At 42.5% G+C, this 19,602-nt stretch overlaps 1 protein-coding gene across 1 annotated transcript in view; it reads left to right on the top strand.

The window, feature by feature from the left end:
- Positions 1-19,602, top strand: part of EVA1C (eva-1 homolog C) — a 101,835-nt gene that overhangs the window by 45,421 nt on the left and 36,812 nt on the right. Inside the window, exons 3-4 of the mRNA XM_054973815.1 lie at positions 11,899-12,022; positions 15,724-15,876. Coding sequence (XP_054829790.1) covers positions 11,899-12,022; positions 15,724-15,876 — 277 coding nt within the window. The remainder of the gene's footprint in view (positions 1-11,898; positions 12,023-15,723; positions 15,877-19,602) is intronic.

The raw sequence follows: 19,602 nt of genomic DNA, 5'->3' as shown, positions 1-19,602 counted from the left end.
CCCCACCGCTTTTTAAATTCTTCTGCTTTAGGTATCTGTCTCTTTAAATTAGTAAGCTTTGATCTTTGTATAGTAAACAAGCCCTTTAGGGGAGATAGCAATCTTTACTTCTTTCGCTCTTCTTGGGTTGTACTCACTGTTTCTTTTGTTCAATTCTACTTAAAGTCTGTTTCTGAGGCTTGGGTACGACGGTCCTGTGCCAATTAAATGACTCCAAAAGCTGCTGCAGAGATAGTAGCCACTCTTCTATGAGGGGATCTCAAGGCAGGGGAAGAATCCTTAATTCAGAATCCCCCTCTGCCGAGATCACACCCTCTTGGGGCTGTAAAAGTGTTCCTGCCTGATTTCTGCCTGAAATCAGGGGGCTGCGGGTGATCAGAGCACCTCGCCAGCCAAAAAACAGCACCTCAGACGATCCAGCTCCCTGGATCTCTTCAGACCTGCCATAATCCCAAACCAGAAGTTCCGAGACTAAACAAATCTAGTGACAAAAAAGGGGCAGGAATTACTACTGCGTGGAGTCAACTGAACTAAGAGAAGGGGTAGTCCACACCCAACAGGAAAAGAAGAAAATTGAACTTCCTGCCTCCCTAATTGGATGGTGGGAAACACCCAATATGTCCTCCTTTCTTCAGAGGAGAAGGACCCTCCACAGTAAGTGTCCAAAGTTCTGTTCACTGATACAAGCTCCTTAGAGGGAAGGCAGAATAAAAATGTGACAGAAATAGATAAATTCAGCAAAAATAAACATGTATACTTCTCTAATATGACGATATAAAATATATATGCTTTTAACTATTGCATAGTAAAAATACAAACTTTCACAAATGCACTCAAAATTTATTCATAGCAGTGAATCTCCTTTTCTGTAAGGCGAGCATAGACTGAGTGGCATTTTAGCAGGACTGTTAACTGCTGGATTTTTATCTGATTAAAACCTTAACTGAATTATTTGATATAATTAATTGATCAAATGTAAATAAAATGTTTATATTACAAAAACTTCAATACAAATATCTGGGCTTTTCTACATGGGGCTTTCCCCTCAGTTCTGGCCTCATACAGGTTCGATTTATCCTGAGTTCCGTACGCGTGGTCAAAATACCTCAGCTCAGTCTTCAAATTGCTTCCCATATTCTGCATGCTAAAAGTCAGCATCTGTTGCAGAATCAATTTTCCCTCAGATTTGCTGTGGTTTTTCTCCCTGTGCACATACCCCAATATTTTTATAGTGAAGTTAAAAGATGGCTTTTTTGAACAACAGAATGTTTTCTTTGGTGACCTTGCCTTTCACCCTCCCCTTTATCCCCTGCAACCTGATTGGTTGAACAGCAACCATACCCTTTTCCTCCCTTTCTTTATTCGCCACTCTTGGACCTCATCCTTTAAATAAAGTCATCATTGTTTGATGTATTGTCGAAGGCTTTCACGGCCGGAGAACGATGGTTGTTGTGGGTTTTCTGGGCTGTTTTGCTGTGGTCTTGGCCAAGACCACGGCAATACAGCCCGGAAAACCCACAACAACCATCATCATTGTTTGTTATGTGTTGTGTATACACGCTAACCTTGGCAGTATGAAGTAAATTGCCTTCTCACTCGCACATTTAGGTTGACATTTTGTGCTGGAGTTTCTGTATTTCCTTTATTTTCCCCCTGCATTTTAATTTTAAAAACAACATTTGCAATATTGTTATTTAAATTTTAAAAAACTGCAAATTTTGTTTCCCTCCAGAACTCCTCAGCCAATTAACACAGAGAATTTTTGTTAAATTTGGTGCTCAAATAACACCATCCAATCATTGACTGACAAATACAGGGTGAGATCATTGTAATGCAGGCAGGAAAAAAACACACTGATATCTTCTCCCACAGCAACAAATAAAGCCCACAGCAGAAACGTGGAAACAAGATACCACTTTGGTTTGACTCCCTCAGGTGCAGAATTACTGAAGCCCAAAGCAGATCTGATCCTTGTGGGCCAAATACCCAGAAAACCAACTTTAAGTGAGCACGTGGAAGAAAAACCTTTTTGAGATATCAAGATAATTTACAATTGATGAATAAGTGATAATGCACTGGTAAAAGGAGAGGCTGTCCTAATATTTTCCTTCTTCCTTTCTTATTACAGTAATTTTCTAGAACCATTAAACAATTTGCTCTTAATTTGTTGCGCCTTAGATTTAAATTTGCCAGTACCAATTAAAATTAACTCTAATGATTAATCAACTATAGTTTATTTATTTTTTATTTTATTTTATTAGATTTTGTCCGAGACCCGGCTCGGGGGCCTCGGACTCTGCGAACCCCCACCCCCCCGCGACGGCCGCCACCACGCCCGGCCACCTACCTGGGGGTCGGGGAAGGCGCGAGGAGGGTGCAGCCAAGAGGACTCCAGGGGGCGGCGGGTGGCAGGGTTCTCCCTCGCCCGAGGCGCCGGGCGCCGCCGCCGCGCCGCGAGCGGGGGCTCTGGGCCGGGCGCCGCCGGCCTCGGGGGCTCGGCAGGGCGGCAAACGGAGCAGCCCCCGCCCTCCCGGGCCACCGGTCGCCGCCGTCGCGCTGCTCGCGGGCCCCTCGGTCCGGCCGCCAACGGCTCCCGCGGCGCCGCGGCGACTCCGGCGGCGGCCTGCGCACCGGTGCAGGGAAAGGGCTGGAGGCGAGCCGCACCCGGCCGGGCCGAGCGGGCGAACGCCGGCACAGGCGCCCTCGGCTGGCCCGAGCACGCTCCCTCCCCAGTGGGGCGGGGAGGGGAAGGGAGCCGACGGCGCCCAGCGGGACGCCGGGGCAGAGGCGGGCTCGGCCATGCCGGGCCGGGATAGGCCCCGCCAGCTGCCCATCAGGGAGGGGGAGGGCAGCCAGGAAAAGGGGGCGGGAATCCGTCACAAGGCCCACCAACGGGCTGGGACCGGGTGGGGCCGGCGGGCGTGGCCACACCTGGCCCAGGTGGTGGGAATGGCCCTGGGTGGGGGTGCTTGGGACAGGGGGTGGAGCTAGAGGGGAAAAGGGTATTTAGGGAGGCTCCCCAGGAGGGTCGAGGAGGAGAAGGAAGCCGGCTGCCCTGACGCTAAGGTGCAGTCGGCTGGGTGGAGCCACGTGCTGCCTGGACCCCCAGAGCAGACAAGGGCCGCCCATTTCTGAGGCCCCCTGTGGAGGACCCTCCGGCCCAGGGCCTGGCCGCGGTGCCCGACGCCTGCAGGACGGACCCGCCGAAGGAGCCCCCCCCCGCGCCGCCGCCAGTCCCGCCAGGGGGCGCCACAGGCCCTGACAGATTTATATCCTGGTCTCTCTGCAAATGGGTTTAAGGTGGCTAACATCAACAAAACATCAATAAGTACAGGCTTAAAAATGCATAAAGTTATCACTAATCATAGTAGTACAATTCCACGCATTGTTAAAATACATAAGCCACTATAAAAGGCATAAACTCAAATTCTATAGGTTCAGCTGTGGAATGGCACCCAGAACGAGATAGAAAACAGGGCATGGTGGTCAAGATGGAAGAAGGGACTGTTGCCAGTCCTCAGCCAAATGCCCAGTGGAACATTACTGTCTTATAGGCCCTGCAGAACTACAACAGATCCTGCAGAGTCCGAGGCAAACATCCTTTGGGCTGGGGACAAACAGTAGTTGCTTATCTGTAGAGTGCAGGGCCCTGCAGGGGAGGGAAAAGGCAAGGGAACAGGACTCCTGTTACCGGAATTGGTCTCCTTGCGATTAGGAGGGAATTCACAGCAAGGAGAAGGCTATGTAAGAGGGGTATCAAGCGGGATATTCCACCAATTTTATGGGGTCCCCTCCCCAAAGAAACTGACGAGATGGGTGTTCTTTGAAATAAAGAGTAGTTTTTATTTAAAGGGGAAAACTCACACATAAAAGAGACAAATAAATGGTTCACACAAGCACACCAGAATCCTAGAATATCAGCCAGAGGTTGTAATAGAGTGAGGGATTTGGTATATAGTTACCATCAGAGGAGTAGTGTAGTCCATGGAGGAAGGGGCTTAGAACGTCCTGCATCTTTGGCCAGAGAGGAAGGGTCAGGGAGAGAGAGACTCTGAAGGAGCAGTGCTAAGATTCAAAGTAGGTGCCCACCACACTGCTTGATTTGATTAGGAAAGAGCTAGGGTTCTTTTAGGGCTGAATGTGCCCTGAGGCTGAAGAGTGATTCCAGCCATTAGGACAAAGATCTTAATGGTTGTCTCCTGGAATGGACAGAAGGTTTGAGTGTTTTGATTGGTGTTGCCAGGACATGAAAAAGGAATTATATTGGTTGCTCCTGGTGTCTTACAAAGAAATGGCAGTTAATTAAATGTTCCAGGAGATGGCTGATGAATTTAGAGTTTTGATTAAATGTTCCCAGGAGGAGTTTTTAAACTTATCAGAGCTGATTGATGGTCCTCGATTGCAGGACAGGATTTAATCAATGGTAAGAGGGGAGATTGGAATGTTCAAGGTGATCTCATGAGCACCTCTGTTGTCAAGATAACACATTCTGAGAGGAGAATCCAACATGGTGACTGACTAGGAACTCACCAGAGGGGCTCCTGAACTGGCTTTGACTCCTGGGCTACACAGCCAGGTAGGGTTGCAAAAAAACTCCAACCTGAAACCTGCCCTTTACAGATAAGGGACACCCAAGCTACATGTGCCGTTTTATCTGAGGAGTTATTTAGCTTTTTATAATGAGAGGGCTAAAGACTCTCCTGGAGCTCCAAAGACAAGATAACAGTGGCAGGATCAGAGCCAAGTGACAAAAAAGCCAGATAAGTCTGCCTGGATCATTTCTATACTTTCCTATTAGGTACTTTTAAGAGTGTGCTAAGATCTTCTTTTTCCTCTTGTAACTCTTGTAATTCTTTGCCTCATATAAGGAATTTAAACAAGGAACAATAGAAAGTTATAAGCACTGCTTTATTTGGTTGCTTGAAGACGGAACTTATAAAAATCAAGCTCTCTCCATAGAAGCAAACTACTCATGTTTGGATTTACAGTTTTGAGTTTTCTTCTGGGTGTTGTTGTTCAAATTATCTTGTTTTAACTTGGAACCTTTTAATTAAAAGAAGTGCATTGGGAGTAAGCAATCACCTAATGAACCACCTGGAAAAAAGTCAGAGAATTTAGCCAACAAGTGGCATCTCATATCTTACTAATTTATTTCCTCTGCTAAAAGAAGATTTTTTCCTTTCCCTCCCTTGATCTCCTTTTCTGTAGCATCTGTGGATTATAAATAATTCATTAAAAAATTTTTTTACCCTGTCTGGAACATAAACACTATGTGGATTACAAACATTGTTTGAATTTTGGATTACAAAAAGGTAATAAACAATAGGTTTCCCCAGTGCTCACTTTGAGGGGGAACGCACAGGAACGTAGTTCCGGCAGTTCCCCAAAGAGGTCACATGTCAGGTAGCCCCGCCCACCTGACTCTCGGCCATTTTTGGCCTGTTTCGGCCTGGATTGGGGCCAAAACGGCCCGGATTGGGCTTCTGACAGATGGTTGATCACTCTGCTGCTCATCAGCAGCCCGATCCTGCCCATTTTGGGCCCCTTTTCAGCCGTTTTCAGCCCCCTTTTGCCATTTTGGGCCCAATTTCAGCCCTGAATGGCCAGGATTGGGTCCAAAATAGCCAGAATAGGTGATGTCAGGGTGTGTGGCATATGCAAATCAGTCATACTAATGACACACTTCTGGTGATGGCAAGAGGCATGGCATGTGCTAATGAGTTATGCTAATGAGTTCCTCCAGCTCTTTTTCTACGATATGACCCCTGGGTTGCCCCATTAGAAAATTTTCACTTATAAAATTGCTGTCGGAAGATAAACAATTGCTTTTCCTGAGACTTTAAAAACATTGATCCCTGTTGAGCTTTATCAGAAGATGAAGCAAAGTAAAATGGCCAATGAAATAAATAATGTAACATTCTAGTAAATAGATTTTTCCTGCCATCTGCTGGTTATGTGAAGAAGTGTTAAATTGACTTTCGAATTGACCCTTTTGTTTCTAGAGAGAATGCCTATTTCAGCTGCGTTTATTCAACACTTAAGCTGTTTATATAGGGTTTTCTCTTCTTGCTATTATCTATCTTTGCCTTTTGTATGTAATTGGTTTCTATAATGTATATCCTGACCTGGATAGCCCAGGTGAACCTGATTTTGTTAGATCTCAGAAACTAAGCAGGGTTGGCCTTGGTTAGTAATTGGATGAGAGACCTCCAACAAAGACCAGGGTTGCAGAGGCAGGCAATGGCAAACCACCTCTGTTAGTCTCTTGTCATGAAAACCCTGTCAGGGGTCGCCATAAGTCAGCTATGACTTGAGAGCACTCTCCACCACCACCATCTATAGTGTATAAGAACGTAATGATTTATTTAAAGAGTGGGATGTCTAGCAGCTTGCTATTTAATTGACAGATTAGTGGTTGGTAGAACTTCAGAGATATATTGTTTGGAGTATGTTGCTGTCTGGAAAGATTGTTAGCAACTGTTAGAAGATGAAGGAGGCTGGCAAAACTTAAGAGAATGGCAGAAAGTACGAGAAAAGGCAAACCCAAACTCTGCTCTGAAGATTAAGTAGAACTAATAGCGGAAAAGGTTTTATCTTCTATCTCACAGCAATTCCATACCCTAATGACAGAACTAGTACAGAAGACTAAGGACGCAGTTGGAGAGGTCCAGCATGAGATCAGAAATATCTCAACACAGCTACAGAAAAAAGAGCAGAAGACACAAGAAACATTCTCAGAAGACAGGAAAGATATACAAAATTTAAGGACTGAGGTTTCAAGTGGATTGCAAGAAGTAACTTTAAAAAATTGAGGAAAACAAGCAAAGTATTCAAGAAATTAAAGCCTAACAGAAAGAACTAAAAGAGGCACAAGAGCAAATTGAAGCATCACAACTGCAGCAGACAAGTTCCCTGAGAGATGATGAACAAAGAATAGAGGGTCTGGAAATTAAACTCAGGAGCAAAAATCTTAGATACTGCGAAATTTCAGAAATGTTTGGGGATCAGGATTTAGTGAACGAATTCCAAAAGTTGATTCATAACTATTTGAAAGTTCAAGGTGATTTTCTGTAAATTGAACAAATCTTTAGGAGTAATTCTAAATACGCAATTAAGCAAAAGGTATCAAGAGATATGCTGGTCACCTTCTCACACAAGAAAACAAAAGACGCCATTCTTCAACAACACAGGAAGGAACTGTTGACAGTAGAAGGGAAAGAAATACAAATATTCCAAGACTTACCACCAAACACAATAAAGAAATGAAAAGAATTTGGGAGCCTGATGAGAGTTTTGCAGCAGAGAGAAATAAAATATTGCTGCAAAATCCCATGTGGGTTAGAAATATTTTTGAGTCAAGGTAAGAAAACAGTAACATCAGTTGCAGAAGTAGAGGCTCTTCTACAAGATTTAGAATCGGACAGCAGTGATCAAACATCAATCTTGGAAGACGTACGTTCTTCAACTTGAGAGAAAGGAGGAGCAATTAGCAAGTGAAAGCAGAAAAAGTAGAAAAATGAATGGACTCAGGATAATCTCAGTAACTGTAAATGGACTAAATTCGCCCTCTAAAAGGTCAAGGACCTTTCATCAATTGAGGAAACTAAAAGCAGACGTATGTATTCACGAAACTCATATTTAAAAAGACCAAGAACATTTACTAAACTGTAAAAAATTGAGCAAAGTTTATATATTATCGCAAGTGGGGGGAAAAAGGTGTGGCAATGTCAAAGCCCTTTCAGGAACTTCTGGTCTGTTTGATTCAATGGATATGACAATAATTTAGCCCCTGAAAAAGTTTATTTAGCAAAACAAAGAGTGCTAGCATTTTGTTGGGCTGATAGAGAAGTTGCTGGCTCTGACTGAGAAGCTGTACAGTGGGACGGAGTCATCTTCTGAAGCAGCACCTTGGGCTCTGTTTAGAAGTTACACTATGATTTGAACTTTCCTCTAGGAGCTGCGTTCTGAAATTTGGGCTATAAAGGCCGTTTGACTGTGTTATTGAATGATAGGGGGAACGCCTCTACTCCTGTGCCGTTTTCTCACTGCAGCTAGAAATCTTACAGCACTTTGGAGACATTTGGGAATTTTGACTTTATATGGAATGTACTTTGGAACTGTGTATTTATATATTTCTTAGCTATGTATTTAACTGCTTGACTGATGTATTTGAATATTTGTGTATAATTGTGTATATTTATGCTTTATTTGTATTGAATATTGAGTATTGTATTTATGACTGTATGTATTTGAAGCATGATGCACTTTTTGACTTATAGCACTTGACAGTAAATATTTTGATTACTTCTTTGTAATACCTGGTTATTGAGCTATAAAATATTTCCTTCAATATTAGCTATGAGGCTAAAACAAATACTGCAAGAAATAATACACCAAGACCAGGGCCAGCGCCACAATTGAGGCAGTGAGGTGGGTGCAGCAGGTGCTGGGGCACCAGAGGGGGTGCCGTAGGGGGTGCTGGGGGTGAAGGCGCACGCCACAGAGCTGGCATGGCTGGCCTGCAGCTGCTGCAGCCGGCCAGCCCCACACCACCACCACATGCCCCCGGCCAGGTGCAGCAGCCACGGGCCAGGCATGGCAGGCAGCCGGGGCGGCATGCGGACTGCCCCAGCCACCTGCCAGCCAATGGGCCTAGCTTTGCTGTATGATGATGTCATCACATGGTGACATCATCATGCAGTCCAGGGGCACATGCGTGCACTGTGTGCATGCGCACATGGGGTGGCCGCAGGTGCCAGAAACCCTGGCACCAGCAGTGACCAAGACGAAGCTGGATTCCTCTCTAAAAGATAAATGAGAAATAATATTAGAACTACTTTAAATTTACTGGAATATTATGAAGTACACACAGAAAAAGCAATAGCTATGGTATTTTTGGACTCTGAAAAAGCTGATAATGTCAGTTGGCAATTTTTTATAGAGCAAATGAAGAAATGGACTTTGAAGTAAGCTTTGTAAGAGCAATAGAAGCTATATATAAAAACAAAAGGCTAAAATAATTATTAATAATCATTTAACTGACACAATCTTGATAGAAAAAGGGACAAGACAAGGGTGTCCACTCTCACCTTTGATTTTCATACTGACTTTGGAAGTACTGACAAGAGCTATTAGAAAGGACCCTATAATTAAGGGAGCAACAGTTAAAGGACATAAATATAAATTACAGGCATTTGTGGACGATTTAATATTAGAAGATTCAATGGACTCTGTAAAACAATTAATGCATCATATTAAAGAGTATGGTGCAATGGCAAGAATGAAAGTGAACTATCAAAAGACGAAAGTTATTACAAAAACATGACTTCAATACAAGAAGCGGAATTAATTAAATCGACAGGATTTCAATTAGAAAAGTAAATAAAATATTTAGGAGTATATATATCTGCAAAATGTAGTTCTTTGATGAAAGATAACTGTGAAACTACAACAAGAGATCAAGAAAGATTTAGAGAGATGGAAACATCTTCAAATATTGCTTATCGGAAGGATAGCAGCCATTAAAATGAATATTCTACCACCCATCATGTTTCTATTTTAAACTATTCCCATCTATATCAATCAGTCATTTTAAAAGGATCTGAATAAGTTAATTTCAAAATTTATATGGCAAGGGGGAAAACCGAGAATTAAATTGAAAGCACTCCAAGACTTTAAAAAAGATACAGGCTTCTCACTTCCAGATTGGCAAATGTACTACAGAGCATGTTGTTTAGTGTGGATGAGAGAGTGGATTATATTAGACAATCCAAGATTGTTGGCAATTGAAGGTCGTGATTTAAAGTTAGGTTGGCATGCTTTTGTCTGGTATGGTAAAGCCACTGCCCATAAATATTTTAAAAATCAAATAATAAGAAAATCTATTCTTTTGACATGGGAAAAAGTTGTATCATTAATATATGCTAAAACGCCACAATGGGTCTCCCCTTTGGAAGCTTTTACACAACCAAATGTATTCTCAAGAGATAAAATTTTTAGATATAAAGAATTATTGGATGATAATAATATAATAATAATAACATTCAATTTATATACCGCCCTTCAGGACAACTTAATGCCCAATCAGAGCGGTTTACAAAGTATGTCATTATTATCCCCACAACAAAACACTCTGTGAGATGGGTGGGGCAGAGAGAGCTCCAGAGAACTGTGACTAGCCCAAGGTCACCCAGCTGGCTTCAAGTGGAGGAGTGGGGAATCAAACCTGGCTCTCCAGATTAGAGTCCCACACTCTTAACCACTACACCAAACTGGCTCTTTAAAGGGTCTTTAGAAACAAAAGAAGAATTATTAAAGCAAGAGATTAATTTAGATTGGTGGTCAAGAGTACAGATTGAGTCTAGATATAAAGATAAAAAAATGGAGGGGGTTATATGGAACAAACTGAATTTGAAAAATTGTTATGTGCCTCTGATGAAAAACTGATTAAAAAGATGTATGTTTTTTTAATACGAATGAAGAAGAAAAATGAAGTGGTAAAAGGTTGTAAGATTAAATGGTCACAAAATTTGGGATATGAGATTGACTCTGAACAATGGAATAAAATATGGAAGGTTAATATGAAAATAATTAAATTGGTTAATTTTAAAGAGAATTTATATAAAATGTTTTATAGATGGTATCTAACTCCAGATAGATTGGCTAAAATATACAAAAATACTCCAAGTAAATGCTGGAAATGTGGAAAATGAACAGGACCTTTTAATCATATGTGGTGGACATGTCAAGCTGTACGTAGATTTTGGATAATGACACATACATTACTCCATACAATTTTACAGATACCAATACCTTTTAAGCTGGAATTGTTTCTATTGAACTGCATCCCAGAGAAATTCAACAAAGATCAAAAACATTTTATAATACATGCAGTGACAGCAGCTAGAATTCTATTAGCATTTTATTGGAAACAACAAATAATACCAACTCAAGAAGTGGGGAGGATCATGGAAACAGTGGAAATGGACAAATTGACAATGATATTAAAAGGAGAAAATGGAAGAAGAGTTCGCCAGACCCTGGATACTGTTTTACAATTGGATTGACTCAAGGTCATGCAGCTGGCTTCAAGCAGAGGAGTCCTGCACCTCTTAACCATTGCATCAAACTGGCTCTGTTATGATAAGGGATGGATCCCAACTAAATTTTCAGATAACAGAAGGCACTTTGTCTGTAGAATGGAACTTTGCTGCCTCCCTTCTCTCTGCAGCTCACTGATTTCCTTGAAGTGCTGCTCCTGAGGTAAAGGGGAAGTTGGGAGTCTGCAGTGTATTGGGGGGAGGAATTATGACATTCATGTCCCCCAGTTAACAGGAAACTTTAACTTGATTTTCTATGCACAACCAGTTATATATATATATATATATATATATATATATATATATATATATATATATATATATATATATATATATATATATATATATATATATATATATATATATATATATATATATATATATATATATATATATATATATATATATATATATATATATATATATATATATATATATATATATAAATGTTTAGAACTGGATCGTATTGATCCAATTCTAAACATTTAACATATATATGTCTAACTAGCTGTGCATAGAAAATCAAGTTAAAATTTGTTTAGGGCATGTTTATGTACTAGACTACTTATATCAACATCATAGTGACTTCTCTTGCACCCACAATAATTAGCCATTTCAAGTACCTTGCTTAACTGGGGGATCCTTGAGAACCATGTATAATTTACACAGTAATTTAGTGTTACTTTATTAATATAATGATAATGATTTTTCTAATGTATGTTGTAATGAATGGGTTTTAAAATATCATACAGCTTACTAAACTGTTTTTCAAGACTATGTTTTTTTTTTATTATTTTAGAAAGTGCTGGATGAATGCCAGGACCTGAGAGCATGCCAACTTCTTGTGAATAGTTGGGTTTTTGGACCGGATCTGTGTCCAGGAATCACTAAATACCTCCTAGTCTCCTTTAAATGCAAACCTAGTAAGTAAGCTGTAGAACAGGCACCTGTCCTTTGTTTTTACATTTCACTGCTTGTTATGAATCTATATGATGCTCTGAAGTGGATTCAAGCAATCACTGCATCACACTTTGTGGTTTTCCCTACACATGATTTGTTCTACTATGGAGCGTGTGCTAGAAGCATAGAAATTCCATGCTGCCCAAACCCAGCTTTATAGGTGCTTTTCAGATGGGGCATAATATCTCAGTGTTCTCTGAAATTACTAGAAATGATCCCCTCTCCTATGCACAGTCATTCACAGGAGGACAAAAACTTGGTCCAAGGTAAGAGTAAAAAAATGCATAAAGACAGGAGATAAAAAACAGATTTTAGAGTCCATCTAATAACAAGAAATATCCCTCAAGGTTATGCTAACGTGTATATTGCTGAATATCACTGAATATTGCTGAATTATCACTACATTCTTCCTGTTTGAATGTCTATATGGGTTAGAAAGAAAGAAAATGTTTACTCTATCGTTGATCTTTCCTCTTTCTTATACATACCAAAGGCACCATATGTAGTTCAGAAATCTCTCTGTTTCTTTTCTTACTCTTTGTTTTCATAGATAGATCATGCTGAAAATGAGGTTGCAAATACTCATTAAATACCACCTCCATAGTAGCAATGACTTGAAGTCAAGGGAAAGAAAAGTTTGACCTTGTTAAATAATCCTCTTTGAAACAGCTTCTTCTTCAATATTAATAGCTGGGTGTGCCCTCAAAGCCAAAACCTTGTTTTGTTGACAGATTTAGAACTTCTAAAAAAGATTCCAGCATTGTTATTTTTGGACGCATATTTTGTTGGAACCCATTATCTACAAGCACAAAGATCTGGGATCTTTCTTACATTTACCTTCCCCCACAGCTATGGATGTAAACTCCTCAGTTTTCATGATGGGGGTGGCACAGAGCTGAATCTAGCCCAGGCCTGCTGCTGCCTCCCTGGCCTCACACAGGCAGAGCCAGGTGTTGCCTCCCTCTTTCTTCAGAGCTTGGGTGAGCTCGGCACTGCCTTCTCCAGGGCTCAGGTGCCGAGTGCCGACTCCCTAGCCTTTCATGGGGCTCAAGTATCTGTTCCCCTGCCCCAGGAAAGTTGGCTGGAGGCAGGAATAAGGGTTTTACTTCCTTTCATCTTTTGCCCTCTCCCATCCCTCCTTGGCCTGTTACTCCACGTAGTTCCCATGAGCCTTTTCCAGAGAGATCAAATGGGACAGGTAGGAAAGGCTGGAAGGATCTGCTACCATTAGCATTTTCAGCTGATGGGTTATTGATTCCAATATACTGAATTTAGAGAGAGATCAGGTTTTCTCTCATAAATTTAAAAATAGGTTTTCTAGGTTTTTAAAGTCATTTAATAGTTTTAGTACTATGGATTAACTATATTTTGGTAACAGACCTCTGGGACCCAAACTAGCAAAAGTTAGTTGTGGCTGCATCCCCAATTCAAGTCCATTAGATCTGAGCACTTCATTCCGTTGATTTCCACTGTCAAGACTGACTTACTGGATAGGTCTTGGATTTTACAAAAGCAGCCTCAAATCTATATTACTGAGCTGACTTGAACAATTTAAAGGAAGAGTATCAGTGAGTAATCAATAGGGACAATCTAATGGCATAATTTAAACATATTTCCATGCAGTTTAATTTACTCACATATATTAATATTAACAACGATAGGTATGTAGCTCAATCCTGTGCATATTCTCATATAAGTCCCCTAAGTTGACTAAAACTTAATTCCAAGTAAGTGTTGTAAGATGACAGCTTTAATCACACTATTTTTTAAATCAAGGCTAGGGCTGCCAGGAGAGGGCGGAGGATCCCTTGCTCCTAGCCTCTGTCCCTCACCAACTCTCACCTGGCTGTTGGGAGTGGGGAGGCCCAGGGAATGGGCCTTGAGAGGCAAAAAACCTCCTAGGCCAGAGCACAGTGGGTGCACTCTCACCAGGTGCGATGATGTAACTTCCAGAAGTGATGTAATTGCGCCCAAAAGCAGCACACGCATGAGGAAATCGATCCCCAATAATTTCCAGCCCCCCCCCCACACACACACACCAGGAAGGTAAGGGAATCTGGCAACTCTAATCAAGGCCTTCGACCTCATGATCATTCTTTTTACAAGTCAAGTATCTAATGCAGAGTTAGATGGGCATAGGACTAATGGACATCCCACCCCCATCCACTCCCCACAGTACTGATGCTCTATATCCAGGTGCACTTCACTGTGCAGAAGTGTATCTGCATCTAATCTTGGTGTGGGGTCCTCAATCCACTAAGATCTTAAAGACCAACAAGATTTCCTGATCTCTGATGAAGGAAACTGGATTCTCAAAAGCTTTGTACCCTTGGAAGTCTTGATGGATTTTAAGTTGTTACTGGACTTGTGTCTTGCTCTTCTGCTGCAGGCTCGCCTGAATCAATGTAATAGGAGAATGTACAGAGAAATATGCTTTCTGCATGTGGCTCTCTTTTGCTTGTTCAGCATGTAGATTTCTGCCCTTGCCCCCTAGTCCCATTAAAACCCATATAACACATTACTTTAGTCCCATTGCTTTTACTGGGACTCAGACACACCTAACTGTAGCTGGGTTGAGGCCCTCTTCTTTAGTTGTTTGCTTAATTTCACTTATTTGCTTCAATCTAAATAGTTATTGTTCTTTTTTTGGAAATTGACTCAGGTTGCCATAGATACTATTTTCCTGATTCTTTTATATTTAATGTAACGTCTCTGGAATCTCATTTATAAATTCATTTGTTTGGAATTAGGTCCCTTTCATTTCAATGAGAGTTGGTTTTATGGAAATATGTTCAGGATTTCACCCTTACAGTTCAGTCCTAAGCAGAGTTGTCCCCTTTGGGGTCCATTAAAATCAGTGAGCTTAGAAGGGTGCAATTTAACAAAGTAGTTCTTTCACCAGTTGCATCTTAATGCTTCTCATCCATATCTTTACAATGATTTGTTCAAAGGCTATACCCTGTAACTTCTCCAGGGGAACAATTTTTTTTCAGTGTTTGATGATGGTGGGGTGGGAGAGGAAGAAAATAGACATACCACTGCAGAGTTAGTCATTTCCCTTAGATAGGAGGTGGGTCCACCACATCCTTATCCCCCACTTGAAAAACACTTCTTTGCACAAGGGCTTTTTTTGAAGGTAGAATTCAACAGGATGATTGTCTATATCCTCTACTATGTCATCCAAAGTGGCTGTTTCTCCCAGCAAAGACAAAACTTTGGCCCAGAAAAACAGCAGATGTGTCAGATAAAATAATTAACCTAGAGTTGTGATCTGCAAATCCTTGCTCAGAATTACATCCCTCAGATTCATACATGCTTATTTCACCAAACTTGAGTACAGAATCATATAGAGAAGTGTTAGTGTGGATGTACATGGAACTAGCTAATAGTGTCATGGAGTGATTCCTATGACTGCTATTTTTGGAATTGCTGCATTTGTTGCTGAATGCCTCTAACTGTATGATGCTGCATACAATCTACTTCATGCAAATATGTAATAATGTACCCAGAGATGACTGATAGGGATCTTACTGGGAAAAAAACACACCTATCCACAATAGTAACAGTACAGCATGTCCAAAATCTCTTTATGTTATCATGTGCTGGGATTCTATATAAGTAATTTCCTTCCTTAAAAAAATCTACCTTCTTCCTTCTTTTCTAGCTGAATATAAAACCAGTTCAGTATGTGAAAATGAAGAACTGAAGCTCCACTGTAAAGAATCGAAATTCCTTAACATATATTCTGCATCATATGGCAGGTCTGTGCATGAAAAGGATATCTGTTCCTCAAAAGTGGGACATATTCCCCAGTTTGGTAAGTGTACTGTTTTATTTTTTTAAATTATTTATGCCCTTCTTTTCCTTATATTCAAAGCAGTTTGAAAATATTTTAAAATGACCATTATGAAATATATTAAAATAATTACTTAATTAAATTCTTAAAAGCAGCATGTTAAAGAACTCAAAAACATGCAGCAGCTATTTCTATCTTTAAAAACGACATGAGGGAACAGACAATCCAGAGAGTAGTATGATCGGGTAAAGCTCTCATAAAAGTCTTAATTCTGGAATCTCATCACTGCAAAGCATCCTAAAAAGCCAAACATTTTTCCATGATCTAAATTACCATCTTCTTACCAGAAGAATATCTGCATAGAGTAGATGTAGATATACCAGCAGTAGCGCGTATGTGGCATAGGCTTCCCAGCTGAGTGCTAGCAACTGGCTAGAAAATAAAGCAATGTCACTTTTGATGTAAATCCAGAACTGATGTTGCGGAGTTAGCAAATGCTGTTTTTCCCCTGGTTTCCCTCCCAATTTTGTTCCTACTGCTCCACTGAGCCGTGGCAATGACGGGGGGGGGGGGGCTAGGGAGGAAGGTCTGGCCACACAAGAGTGGGATCACATGTGTGTCATGCTCTCCCTAGGCAGTCAGAAAAAAAGACATCGAGTCTTCATCAAGCAGTCAAGATCAGGCTGGCAGGAGCAGACTCTCAGGGCCAAACTACAGGTTATGTTTTTTGATGAGCTGAGTTCCAGGTTCCCCAAACCCCAGCTGTTCTCCCCCAGGAATCACACAGCAGCTGCAGAAAAAAAGACATTTTTAAAAAGTTCTCAGGGGCCTAAAGATAGGCTTGGGATGACATTGTAGCAGGAGGAGAGATTGCTGCCTCCCCCATCCCTGTGCAATTTTTCCTAACTTAAATGGCCAAGTGGAGTAATTTGCCCATCTTTGGAGCAGCAATAATTGTTATTGTTATTTATTAAATTTATAGTCTGCCCTCCCTGCAAGTAGGCTCAGGGTGGATTACAGCACACAAATAAATACAATAAATAAAACAGTGAAATCACAGATTCATAAAGTCCAAAATCCAAGTTCAGCAGCATAAAATACAGCAATGTTCCTGGATGGGATTCCCTTCACCCTTCCCTGCAACCCATATAAGGAGAAGAGAGGGGGTGGAGACATGAGTTGATACTCAATTGGTCACTACTCATGCATGGGGGCAGATGGTCATATTGTCCCCCCACTAGTAGGAGACCAGCAGGGAGGCTGATTTGGTGGATCTAAATGCTGGCTTCTACCAAATGCCTGGTGTAACATCTCTGTCTTACAGGCCTGCTGTAAGGACACAAGGTCTTGGTGGGCCCATGTATCTTCCGGCAGAGAGTTCCACCAGGTTGGGGCCAGGACCAAAAACGTCCTGGCCCTGATCCGAGGCCAGTCAAGCCTCCCTGGGGCCCAGGACCACCAGTAGGTGTTTTCCTGCTGATCTAGGCACTCTCCAGGGTACATACAGGGAGAGGCGGTCCCTCAGGTATGCTGGTCCCATACCTTTAGGACTTTATAGGTTAAGACCAAAATCTTGAATCTGATCCGGAACTCCACGGGGAGCCAGTGAAGCTGCTGCAGAATTGGAACCTGGGTCTCCATTGATAAGGAGGAATCCAGCATCATGCCAAGACTCACAGCTTATAGCCAAATTTTTAATTTGGCAGTCTCCCTGCGAGAGGGAGACCAAGGACCAAACTACCTGGAACAATTTCGCAGGGCATGAGCTTGCAGATGCAATGGAGGCGGCAGAGTAATCCTTCTTTGCCACCTTCACAGCCACCTCATAGGCCTTCATAAACGTTCTATAAGATGATCTCACCTCTCCATTCTGGTTCCACCACCGCACTCACTGAAGCCTTCTCAGTTCCAGCTTCATCCATCATTGTTGCTCTGTATAGCAGGGGACCAGTCCGGAACAAGGATGGAGAGGGCGATGGGGAGCGATTTCATCATTGGCTTCTAAGAGACGTTCATACCAGTCCTCCACCAGTTCAACCAATGAACCGCCAGGGGTCATTGGATCCCACAGAGCATTCTGGAAACCAATTAGTCTCCGCAGGACAGCATAAATTAGCTCGCTGTCTATGTAGGAGGGGATTGGTACTCCCAAATGAGCAGGACAAAGTGGTCCGACCACGGCACTCCATTAATGGCATCAAAGTCCACCTGAATCCCCATCCCAAAGATCACATCCAGTGGGTGGGCCGCTTGATGCGTGGGGGCTTAAACAAATTGGAAAAGTCCTAGTGCTGCCATGGATGATGCTAGGTCTGCAGCCTGTGAGGAGGTGCGTCATGGACATTTAAGTCACCCAACACGAATAGCCTAGGGTGCTCCAAATCCCACCCCGTCACCACCTCTAAAAGGCTCAACACGGTAGCTGCTGGTGCATTAGGAAGTCAGTACCCCAAATAGATAACCAAACTCTCCTCAACATCCCACATCAGGCCCACACAATCAATGCAACAGGGAGCATGGTGCAGGGAGTGGCCTGAAGGAGAAAGATTTTCAAATGAGAATAGCCACCCCTCCCCCTGACCATCTGTCTGGTTCTGCTGAAGGACTGAAAACTCTGGGAGCACTGGGAACCCTAGCCCCCCTCCAGTTTCCTCTCTAACGACCCCCCACCCCATAACATTATCCACAGTAATGCAATACAAGAGCATACAGCTACCCCTAATTAACAGGCATATACATTCCAATGTCCTCCTCAGCCCATGTCCCCAGCCCAACACAGCAGCCCATTCCCAAGCCTCAAGAGGCTAAATGAATCCCCAATAAAAGGTTCCAATAACTCCAGAGAATTCCTAGCTGTCACCAATGTCAAGTCCCCTCAGCCAGTCTTAGAAGATGACCCTCAGACTCAGCTCTAGGCTGTCTGGTGCCATGATAGTCTCTCAGACCACTCGGTCAATGCCAGACCGGTGTAGAGTCATTCCAACTTCCCAAACAGTAAGTGAGCAAGGCAGGTAAGGCACTGCAAAGCATCATACCCTCCCCAAGAGCCCTGTACTGATTAGGGGTGTGCAAGGCCTGACCGATTCGGTAAACCTGTTTCGGTTTTAACCAAATCAAGAAACCGTTTCGGTAATCAGGGAATACCGAATCGGCAAGCTGACTCGATATTCGCGTTTCGGTAATCGATTAGGCTTTTTGGCTTGATTCGGCCATTGATTTCAATGGGAAAACCCTCTCCCGGCTTTCCGGAAGCCTGGGGGGGCATTTTCTCACCAAATCAAGCCAAACTTGGTGGGGACCTCCTCCTAACTCTCCTCTAATTACCCCCAAGTTTCAGAAAGATTGGACTTTGGGGGGCCATGTTATGCCCCCCCAAATAAGGTGCCCCCATCCTCCTACACTCTCCATTGTTCTCTATGGGGAAAAACAAATCATCTTTCTAGGTGACCTGGACTGGCATTTTGCAGCAAAATGCCCCCAACCTTCAGGGGCCCATTTCCCACCTGTCCTCCCACCCTCCATCAAGGCTGAAGCTGATCCCACTTTGGGGTGCCACTTTATGGCCTCCCAAACAAGGTGCTATCAGCCCCCCTCCTTTTCTCCATTTTTTCCTATGGGGGAAAAAGAAGAGAGGCTTGTCTGGCTAGGGGTGGCATTTTGTAAGCATAATGCCCCCAACCTTCAGGGGCTCATCTCCCACCTGTCCTCCCACCCTCCACCAAGGCTCAAGCAGATCCCACTTTGGGG

Source organism: Eublepharis macularius, chromosome 3, assembly GCF_028583425.1.
Source record: "Eublepharis macularius isolate TG4126 chromosome 3, MPM_Emac_v1.0, whole genome shotgun sequence".
NCBI classification, from domain to species: Eukaryota; Metazoa; Chordata; class Lepidosauria; order Squamata; family Eublepharidae; genus Eublepharis; species Eublepharis macularius.
Note: the sequence above shows the minus strand (reverse complement) of the source record. Positions and strands in the feature narration are given on the sequence as shown.